General features: G+C 46.8%; 1 protein-coding gene across 1 annotated transcript; it reads right to left on the minus strand.

The window, feature by feature from the left end:
• Nucleotides 1-1834: 1834 nt before the first annotated feature.
• Nucleotides 1835-6340, minus strand: LOC126510471 (keratin, type I cuticular Ha1). The gene is made up of 7 exons (XM_050157032.1): nucleotides 5280-6340; nucleotides 4917-4999; nucleotides 4432-4588; nucleotides 3541-3702; nucleotides 3324-3449; nucleotides 2935-3155; nucleotides 1835-2270 (listed from the first exon to the last, which is right to left on the minus strand). Exons 1-7 carry the CDS (start codon nucleotides 5844-5846, stop codon nucleotides 2117-2119), a joined length of 1470 nt encoding a protein of 489 aa, XP_050012989.1. The 5' UTR covers nucleotides 5847-6340; the 3' UTR covers nucleotides 1835-2116.
• Between the last annotated feature and the right edge of the window lie 4830 nt (nucleotides 6341-11170).

Here is an 11170-nt window from a genome sequence, read left to right on the forward strand (position 1 = left end):
TATGTAAAGAAATTTATTTCTTTTTAAGATTTATTAAAGGATTAAAGTCTCAAATATCAGAGCTAAAATTATAAAAACCTGTAAAGGAACATCTTTGTGAATCTAGATTTGACACCAAGATCTCAGGCAACCAAAAGAAAAATTCAACAGATTTCCTCCAAAATGAAACTCCTGTGCATCAGATACTCAGCCAAGGGACTGGAGAGATGCCTCAGCAGTCAAGAGGACCCAGATTCAGCCCCCAGTATCCATATGGCAGCTCAGAGCCCTCTGTAATTCCAGTTCCAGGGAATCTAATGCCCTCTTCCGGCTTCCATGGGCGTGGCACATACATGATGCACTTATATACTTATATACATGCAGGCAGAACACTCTCACACATAAAATAAATTAAATTTAAAAATAAAAAGTAAAAAATCTCCATCAAGGAAAGAAACATGGTCTGGAAATATAACTTGGTGATCCAGTACTTGCTTAACATATATGAGGCCCTAAGGTCAGGATCCAAGGCCCAGAAAGGGGGTGGATAAACCAAGGAGTTTACAAACTGGGAGGAAATATCTAAAGATCATATATATGGTGGGAAATAAGGTCTAGAATTTATTATGAACTCCTACAACATTTAAAAAAACAAGAGAAACAATCTTAAAAATGGGTAAAAACTTCAACTGACAAGTCTTGGAAGAAGATGTGCAAATGGTCATTTAAAAAGATGCTCGATGCCCTTGGTCATCGGGCTCATACAAACGGACAGCACAATAAGGTACCACTTCACACCCATTCTGATGGCTATTGCTTCAAATAAACAGAAGATAGGAAGCGTTGGCAAGCACATGAAAAAATTGGGACCCTGTGCTCTTCTGGTGAAGGAGAGCATTTTAAATGGTGCGGACACTGGCGAAGACACAGTGTCTTGATCATGTCAGTTCACGAGACCGTGGTTCATAAAAACAGGCTGATAACATCCTGAGGGTCCTCTGGGGTTTTATGCAGTCAACACTTATCGTTTCTGTGGATTTTCCTTCCAGTTAAAAGAAGCTGCCATTTCTTGAGACATACCACTGTCCTCAGTCTCCAGAGCTTGTCTCTTTCAATGGTCAGACACTTTCTCAGGAATCAGGGTTCTGTGTCTTAGGGTGATAGCACTCCTTGTGGGTCTAACTTTATGCTCTTAACAAATTGTGAGTAGCTTGCGGTTGAGAGCTGCCTGCTAGAGTCTCTCCGTGCTGCACCACCCAGCATTTACAAAGTAGGAGTTCGCCAGGAACTGGTTAGATTGACATGAGAGAGGACAAATATCCCATGAAGAACGGATGGATCCTCCAGGTCAGTGGCTGGAAGCCCTGCCTGGCCAATGATGAAAACACACATAAAAGAAAGGAAGACGGTCTGGGTATGGCAGAAAAAAAACAGGGTGACAGAGGGCTCCTTCACAGTGTACCCCTGAGGTTTCCTGAACTACAATAACCCAGAATCATAAAACACTAGATCCAAGGATCTTGCTGAGGAAAAAAAAAAATGAGTTTTCCAGATTTGCTATCCCTAGTTCATGCCTTCAAGTTCAGGCTTGGATAGCAACAGCTCTGGGAGAATCTATGCCCGGCGAGAAATATAGAAATAATGAAAGGGAGACAGCAGCATGCATTGCAGCAGCCTCACACTCCCTCCTGGTGGCTGTTCTACTTCACCCATGGGTGCGGGGTATCAGGCCAGCCATCTGCCCATTAAGACAGAAGCCCATTATAAAGCTTGACTTTCAAGTGGCTTTTTATAGAGTCCTAAGGTGGGGAGCAGATGGCGACAAACAAAGAGCAATAAGAAAGGCATCTGCTTTTGGCAGGAAAACATTTATTGTGAGATTACAAGGGAGGGCAGCTGGCACTTCAGAGTCCTCCAGATGAGCCAAGGGAGAGCCAGGTCCCTCTGAAGGAAAAAGCAGGCAGACAATGGTCTAGAGAGGATACAGCAGCTGAAGGCACAGTTTCTGGGGCTGTCATTCCAGGGTTGCACTGGCTATTCTGTGTTTTTACGCCTGTTTTGTGGAATGAACCAGAACCAGGTCAGAGCTCTGGAGCGCTAAGCCCTGTACCCTTGCGCCTTTGGCATCTCCCAGGTTCTAGCGTACAAAGGAGTTGCATGGCCCACAGCGGGGACGTGGGACACAAGGTGTGCAAGGGGCAGGGGGTGGGCACGGAGTGCAGGGATTGGAGACACAGGGCCCAATGGGCTTGCCGCATGCATTGGTTGTGGCACAGGGATTGCAGGGTAGCCTAGAAAGGAAGAACACAAGAGAAAGGTGAGGTGAGCCAGATGCATAACCACATATCAGAGAGTCCCAAAGAGTAACCACATATAACCCTATCTATATATGACCACATATCAGAGAGTTTGTAAGAGAAGGCCTAGCCTAGAACAGAGAAGACCCCGCTCCCCTCTACTGCAAAACCTTTAACTCACTAAAATTCTGCCTCCTATAGAGAACCACAAGTACTACGCAGACACCCCAGATCTACACACTCTTAGCTATTGACCTTGAGTGGGTTACCGCCTTCTCCAAGCCCTAGCGGCCTTACATAGAGACCTGGAAGAATACTGTGCCCGCCTACCCGAGGGTGATTACACAAGCAGATAAGATAGTTTCTATCTTAAGCTGTCTATACAATGGAGTATTGTAAAGAGACAGCTCACATGATTCTGCATGTTATCACACTAGAATACAAAGATAACTGGGCCAGTTCAGTTTGTACACCAGGAACCGTGCTAACAAGACGCTTGGTGTTTTTAATGATGGCTGTGGTGTATCGGGAGTTCTGTTTGAGCATGTCAAGTGGTAAGCATGATTTTCTTTCCCAAGGTAGACAATCTGTGACATTTCCAACAGAGTCCCATACTTCCCTCCGAGCACTCATCAAACCCGTCCATCTGTGCACTCACTTGCAGTCCTCGCTCTCCAGCAGGCCCCTGTACGTGTTGATCTCACACTCCAGCCTGGCCCGGATGTCCAGCAGCACCTGGTACTCCTGGTTCTGACGCTCCAGGTCAGCCCGGATCTCACCAAGCTGGGACTCCACGTTGGTGATCAGGCACTGCACCTGGGACAGCTGGGAGCTGTAGCGAGCCTCGCTCTCTGTCAGGGTGTTTTCCAGAGAGTTTCTCTGTGGGGGGAGAAGACAGAGACTATCACACAGCTGTCCCCTCTAAAGGTCCCTGCATGGCCCTCCAAGGGCCTTCAAGAGCTAAGGAGAGGGAGTGGCCCCAGGGCATCCCAGTGACTCTGCCTCCCAACTCCACACTGCTCAGCAGCAGGTCTGGACACTACACACCAGGTTGTGCTGGGCCTGCAGCTCGATCTCCAGGGCATTGACTGTGCGTCTCAGCTCGATGATCTCTGCCTGGCAGGACTGCAGCTGCTCTGAGCTGGACACAACCTGCTTGTTCAACTCCTCGGTCTGCAAGAAGCAAGGGCAGAGACGGGATCAGATCCTGCCTTAGAGTCCTGGGGAACTCAGTTCCTGGGTGACCATGAGCTCAGATGCCCACCTGTGTGGTGAACCATTCCTCCACTTCTCTGCGGTTGGTTTCCACCAGGGCCTCGTACTGACACCTGGTCTCATTGAGCACACGGTTCAGGTCGACAGTGGGAGCAGCGTCCACCTCCACGTTGAGGCGGTCTCCAAGCTGGCAGCGCAGGGTGTTGACTTCCTACAGATGAGTAAATTCCCAGTTACTATTCTCAGTGAGTCTCAGAGATAACCCTGCCTGTTGAAGCCCTAAGTCTATTTCCTTGTAAAAAAAAGAACCTTGGAGTGTAGCCGTTTATTATATTAGTGCAATGCAAATAATCTCCATAGGCTCAACTCCCTCCTCACCATTACCCTGACATGACACTTGTCTTCAAAAAGAAATCACAAGGGTTTTCTGAGCTTTTGTTGAAGAACAGGCTAACAAACAAGTTTCCCAGATTGGAAACTGAGACCCTCGAATGCAAAAAGATGGCTAGACAGATTCAAGTTGTACATTAAACAATTCTTGCTACCAAAAAAAGAAACAAAATACTGTCATGCCATGTCCCAGAAGAAGCCACTCGTTGCTCCACAAGACTTTGGAAGAGTGGAGGCATCATTTGCCTACCTTGTCTTATTTATCCTAGCAAGAGAATAATCAGATCACCAACATAGCAAGTCTGGAACTCTATAGCTGGGTGGCAAATTGCCAGCAAATGGAGGTGTCTGGGAAATCATACATGAGTTTTTAACATGAGGTATATTCTGAGAATATGGATAAGTTCGTCTATAGTTATTTTCTCATTGGGTCCTAATGGTTTTTGAAAGGAATTCATAAAAACATTCTGAGATTCATATTAATACCCTTTGTTCTGCTTCTCCTGACCCCAAAGCCTGAGGCTGAGTTAGGTCCTTCATCTGGTCTCACCTCCTCGTGGTTCCTCTTGAGACACAGCAGCTCCTCCTTCAGGGACTCCACCTGAGCCTCCAGGTCAGACTTGCACAGGGTCAGCTCGTCCAGGATCCTGCGCAGGCCATTGATGTCAGACTCCACCAGCTGCCTCAGGGACAGCTCGGTCTCATACCTGAAAAAGGACAGGGTCAGAGCAGCAACTGGTGAAACTCAAGATCCAGAACAATAATCCTTGCTAGAAACCACTTGTGTTGCCTCCCTACTTCCTGCAATGCATAGACGCAGGGGACAGAGAGTTCCGGATGCTCCATCAAACCCCAACCTCATCCTTTTCCCATTTTTTTTGTGATTCCTTTTCTTGGTTCTGCTCCCAACATCTTTTTGCAGAACCATTCACAACTAACAGATTGTCTACTGTTCGGAAAAACTATGGAAATCCCTTTCTTTAACTGGAGGTTAAATCAAAGAAAATATACTAATGTGAATGCCAAACAACTCACTTGGTCCTGAAGTCATCGGCAGCCAGCTTGGCGTTATCAATCTGCACCACCAACCTGGCGTTCTCAGACTTGCTGCACAGGATCTAAGGAAGAAGAGACCACATGAATCAGTGAGCATGAAAAATAAATACAAAACCATCAGCTTGTTTTAAAATCACTAGCAAGGAAAATGGGAAAGCGAGGATCATTGTGGCAGCTGTCTAGCTGATGGATCGACCTTATGAACATCAGCTGTCATCTACGGCATTTGTTGATGGACCCTGACAGATCATTGTGGGTCGGAAATGAGAAACACTTCTCTACCTCAGGCTGAGAACCATAGCAAGTTACCGTCACTTAGACAGGACAGCATGGCCCCCTCACCTTCTGCTGCAGCTCCTCGATGGTCCTGAAGTAGGCCTGGTAGGCAGGGCACACCAGAGGGTCCTGCTGCTGGTTCCTCTCCTGGATCCGACTTTCCAGCTCGGCATTCTCTCTCTCCAGCTGCCTCACCTTCTCCAGGTAGCTGGCCAGGCGGTCATTCAGGAACTGCATGGTCTCCTTCTCGTTGCCATTGAAGGAGCCCTCACAGAACCAATTGCAGTTGCCGATATTGGCAGGGATGTTGCAGGCCCCGGGCAGGGTGCAGCTGTGGCAGCTGTTGGGTATACAGGGCCGGGAGGAGCAGCTGGTGCGGCAACTCAAGGAGGGCAGGCAGCAGTTGTACGGCATGGTGCTGGAGGGAGTGAGGTGCCTGGCTGAAGACACAATGTGAATTCTCCAAGCCTCAGAGCTCTGGGTGTCCTTCCTCTGGTGAGAATTTATAACCCTTCTCCAGAGGGTGTGGACACAGTATGTAAAATCTTTTTTCTTTGTACTTCTTCGCTGGTTTTCAGACGCCCTCTCCATCAGTCTGTCATTTGCCTCCCTCAGAGGAGTCCCTGATCCCATAAAAATTCTTTACTCGAGCTTCCTGCTAAGTCAGGACTCTTCGTCAGCCATTACACCCATGAAATCAGAGTTCTGCGGTAGAGCTTCAAAGAAGCCACATGGTCCAGCCCTGGTCACTCGGGTGTTGGTCCAGCCAGTGGCATTCTTTTGTGTTACAAGATGCTGAAGGCCCATAGTCAACCTTATGTCCTAGCTAACCTGACGTTTCCAGAGAGAGAGACAGAAAGATGGATTGCTTGAAGGAAGACACTGCATTCAGTTACAACCATCAACTCTTTCTCCTTGTGACGAGAGACAACTCTCTGCATGGTGCCATATTCCAGGCCAAAGATGGGTGACAGTGGTGGGGATTTGGGCTGACCTGAACCTTAGCTCTGAAGGTTGGAGAGATGTTTGTGGTTTACAGGACCACTTAAGAGAATGGTAGGGACTTTAATAATCACCTTGACAACAGAGAAGTTTCTGGAAGAAGAGACAGTTTTGAAAGAGGTCCGAAAAAAATATTAGCTGATGGGTCAGTAGATTCATTTAAACTGTCTAGGAAAAGAAAACGGATGTGTTCATCAAATATGGGGCATGAGTCAAAACAGAAGGAATGGCTCATTTAAGAGTGTCAAGAGATAATCCAAAGTGATTAGGAATACAGGTCTGTAGTACGTAGTGCACTTGTCTACTCTATGCAATGTCCTGGGTTCAAACCCCAGCAAGGCAAAAAGGTAGTCCAAAAGGGGTCTTCCCAGGCAAGAAATCATTTTATCTTAAACTTGAACAAATTGACTCTATAGTATGTAACATATCCGTGTCAGACTTAACGTTAAAAACCACTTTTAAATTTCCAGTTAAACTTTCAAACATTCTGCCCATTCTCTGCACTCGGTGTATGCATGTGCAACATTCTGCCCTGGGCATCCCAGCTCCAGTCCTGCTGCATACAGATGTTCTAAGGACTAAGAGTTCAAAAGTATGAAAGGAAAGCTATGTTATATCATTGAATCCAAGGGCTTAGATGCTAGGAAGAAACATACTGAGGTACCCTGTAAGCATAGGATTTGGCCAGGGCAGGGGCGGAAGAGGGATGGAGACGAGCTAAAAAAAAAAAATGGGTGGCAGTGGATGGGACCAGAGATCTAAGGATGAGATGGTCCAAACTGGAAGTATAAAAGTTATGTAATTATAGGCACTGCCACATACTGCCTGCATCTCCAGAGCATCATCTCAAGTGCCTGTGGCTTTGGCCAGCAGCCAGAGCTTCTGCTTTACTGACATCTTATTGGAGTCCTGCTCCCCGGTGAGCTTTCATGGTAGTCTTCATGTGGCTGGAGTCTCCAACCAAAGATCCAACGTCTGTACTCTCCAGGACCATTACCCCCACTTATTATAAAAAGTGTTCGTGTTTTTAAAGACCCAGACCACTACAAAGCAGCCTCGGACTTGTAATAAAATCTAATTTTCTTTGTTTTTTTCCAAAGACTATGAAGTAGGAGAAATAGGCGGGTCTGGAGACAGGTACCACCCAGATTTTCCATCAGAAAGACACCAGGCCAGCCCTGGCAGTCGGCAGGGAGCTTCTGATACCTTCCGTCTGGGTTTGGGAAGACTGGCGAAGTGACTACATACAAAGATGAGAACCAATGGGTAAAGACCAGAAGAAGCCTCTGATGTCCCAATGCTTGTCAGCCTGCTCCAAATCCTTGGCTTTTCCAGAAAAGAGCTGCTTTCTCAACCTGCCTTCTTCCCCATCCGGGGAAACCTTGCCCTGAGCACAGATGGAATGCCTGCAGCACCCTCCAATCCCTTTGGCCTTCTATGGGCTGCCCAGTGTCGCCCCCTCAAGGCCTCCGCCAAGAAGAACACCCAGGTGTTTATATAGGAGAAGATTTGCCAATTGGATCATCCAGGAGGGCAATAACAGAATCCCCCCAGTACACAGAGATCAAAGAAATGGAGCCAGGTGGACACAAGGAGGAGGCTGTCCAATAAGAAAGATAAGAACATTCTGAAGAAAGCAACAAGGAAGAAAAGGGAATGGGAACCCCAGACTTGCACAGCCACATGAATCAAACAGAGCTAGCCCACTTTCAAATGGGCTAACCCGCAAGAATACACAGCTGAAAATTAGCCAAGATGTCCAAAACCGATGGTCAGAAAACACAGCCTACCCTGCTGAGTGTCCTGTGAGAGATAAATGGAGACAATCCCTGCAAGACCTGCAGACATGGGACCAAGGCTTCTGAAGCCTCTGAAAGATCAACCTTGGCCCACGGTGTCCGAAGCAGAGTATCTTCTCCAGCATCCAGTCTCGGATTTGTTTGTAGCTAAAATACTCTGCCCAGCAATGCTATACTTACACGTATGGAATACTGGGGGACAACGGGGGAAAGCAATGAGGATAGTCAAACATGCACTGGCTTCAGGGACTGAACAAACATCGGCCACATTGAAGATGGGGGAAGGACAGGTTACCTCTGTTGCCTGCAACCTGCTCCTGGAGATAACTTGTTTCCCTACTGACTGCCCTGCAGAAGGTGATGTGGAACAGTTCCGGATGGAGACCGCAGGCCGACTGTCTGGTGAGTAAGCACAAGGCTGGCACCCCTGGACATTCTAGCCTCCTCTGCAGTGTTTTCAAAATATCGACCAGCTTGAGTGTGTTTGCCTCTTGAACTAGTAAGAGAAATGAGACCCCAGGCTTAAAGGTTTCCAGGATCTCCCTCAGGCTAGCAGTAGATTTAAGTGCTTTCTTGATTTACTAATTGGAATGTTTTATTTGCATATTGTAATCCTTCTAAGAGAAACTGAGCTCTCTATGAACCCTCAAACGTACCTTTCTTTTTTTTTGGGGGGGGGGTTTCGAGACAGGGTTTCTCTGGAGCCTGTCCTGGAACTAGCTCTTGTAGACCAGGCTGGTCTCGAACTCACAGAGATCCGCCTGCCTCTGCCTCCCGAGTGCTGGGATTAAAGGCGTGCGCCACCACCGCCCGGCTAAACCTACCTTTCTTTATCTGGTTCAGTTTAATTCAAACTGCATTTACTAGGCACCTTTTCTATACTAAAAACAGAACCAAATTAGAACAGAAAAATCATAGCTGGTAAGGGATTCCCTGTTTGTGGGTAATCCAGGCCAATCAGTCCCAATTTGGACCCAAAAAGTAAACAAGAAATAGACAGAAGTAAAGGGATGAGGTATTTTAAAAGCGTAAGGTGACATTTGGAAATATATTTGTATTTGACATAGTATTAAGATTATACATATGATGTCCAGAGCAGCGACATTTGCAGACTATCCACTCTGTGTGTGGCATAGTCCTACGGGCAGGGTCATGGAGGATATGGTGTGTTCTTGCCCCTCCTGGAGCTCTCAGATGTGCATAATGCCATGTAATTGGACAACTCGATAAAATATCCTTCTATTGCCCACCGCCACTTCTCCCCCAACCTGTCACTTGCCTCATATTCCAGTTGGACCATTTCAAACCCAGTTCATGGTTCTCAAACCCAGAGTGAAGGGGTGGAGCCCTTTCTGACTAGTATCTATTGTTCTCTCTCTCTCTCTCTCTCTCTCTCTCTCTCTCTCCCCACACACACACATGTATGCCCACACACATGCCCATCTATGTGCAGAGGCAAGAGAAGGGCATCAGGTGTCCTGCTCTATAGCTCTTCACCCTATTCTCTTGAGACAAGGTCTCTCACTGAACCTGGAGCTAGGCTTACAGCTAGCAAGACCCAGTGACTCCTGTCACTGCCTCCACCGTTACAGGCATATGTGATCAAACCCAGTTTTTTAGGAGAATCCACAGGGATTTGAACTTGGGTCCTCATGCTTGCACAACTACCCACTGGACAGCCTTCAAGCCCTAGCTGCCAGTTTTTCAAAGGCCCATTTGTGCTCTGCTCTGAAGGTGATGTGTAGGCAGGACTCAAAGAACTGATCGCATTAAAATTCTAATGCCCTTAAGAACTTTTTTTTCTGAACAGGCAAGACTAACGTGTATTTAGAGGATGCAGATGGATGCTTAGTTAGGATGGGGAACAAGAAGTTGAACAGAGTGAAGGGGCGCTTACTACACATAGCAATTTTGACTGTAGTGATGAATGATTGGTGTACACTGTCAAAATCCACTGAACTGTGTCGCTGGACTGAGTACAGATTGTTGCATATGAATCATGACTCCAAGAGCTCATTTCTAGAGAAAACCCAGCACTAACAGCAGCCTTTCTGCCTTAATTTTCCTCCTGGCTGGGCTAATATGATGCTGTATTTAGCGGGTGTTTATATGCAATGAATGTGGAAATCAACAGACCTTTCCATGTTGATTTGCGTCTCCAAGCTTCCAGAAAAACCCTTCCCTCCTCAAATGTTAGCTCTTCCTAGAAGACTTCCCTGGGCATCTGACAATAAATACTCTGGACACACACACACAAAGAAAAAAAAAACCTGTGGGGCAGCAGAGAGAAAGAAGAGGCCCTGTGAATTATATCCATTTAAAGAGGAAATCCAAAAAGGGAATTAGAGTCAGAGAGGGAAGCGGGAGGCAGCCCACGAACCTGATGATGGGCACAAACCACACTGCCCTCTTCAGACCAAAGATCTCATGGGTGTAAAGGACCTTGGAAGCCAACGTGAGCAATCAACACAGAGGATGTCTACGAACCAGGGGAAAGAGAGGCACTGAAACTTGGGTATCATAACCAACATAAAGGATAGTCCTTGGCTGAGAAAAGACAATAGTTCTGACCAATGCCAAAGCTTGGCCTGAAATGTTGAGTTTGTGTACAGAGAAGGCAGAGTGTGAAGGGCCCTGGAAACATGAACTTTGGGGGAGAGGGGGGTGTCCCGGGCCCTGGGATGAATGTCTTTTCCCCAGTAAGTCTATGCTAATATTTAAGAGTAATCGAAGTGTGAAGTTTTAATCACATATACCTTCGCCAAAACCCTAACAGCTGCATACAGAGAAAGAGCAATAGACCAGAACCGAGCCAAGGATTGAGTACCTAGTGTTGTCCCCTCCTCTGTGAGCCTGGAAGGAGACTCCTCACCTCTTTAGACCTGAGCTCTTTTCCCCCCTTGCCCAGCAAAGATGATGATGCCTACCTGCCTCTCTCAATGTTGTTTGACACTCAAACGGGATAAATGATATTCTTTGTAGATGGTAAAAAGCGGTGAACACAGATGAGGGTTCCAGACCTTGCTTCTTCTTCCCTAATATGTGCTATGATTTTTGGCTATGGCATCGAAGGTGGGGTGGCCATGGATTAAGCGTCTTTATCAAATTCTATTCATTAAAATTGTGCCCAGGTTTCAAGCTACATGGAGACGCTAT

Source organism: Alexandromys fortis, unplaced genomic scaffold (assembly GCF_014885135.2).
Source record: "Alexandromys fortis isolate MF-2015 unplaced genomic scaffold, M_Fortis_MF-2015_v1.1 scaffold_31, whole genome shotgun sequence".
NCBI classification, from domain to species: Eukaryota; Metazoa; Chordata; class Mammalia; order Rodentia; family Cricetidae; genus Alexandromys; species Alexandromys fortis.

Coding starts and splice junctions, on each gene's coding strand:
- LOC126510471 (XM_050157032.1), bottom strand. CDS start 5,846: ATGGGATCAGGGACTCCTCTGAGGGAGGCAAATGACAGACTGATGGAG. Junction 4,589..4,916: donor GCCGATGACTTCAGGACCAA/GTGAGTTGTTTG, acceptor GTCCTTTTTCAG/GTATGAGACCGAGCTGTCCC. Junction 2,271..2,934: donor CTGGAGAGCGAGGACTGCAA/GTGAGTGCACAG, acceptor CTTCCTTTCTAG/GCTACCCTGCAATCCCTGTG.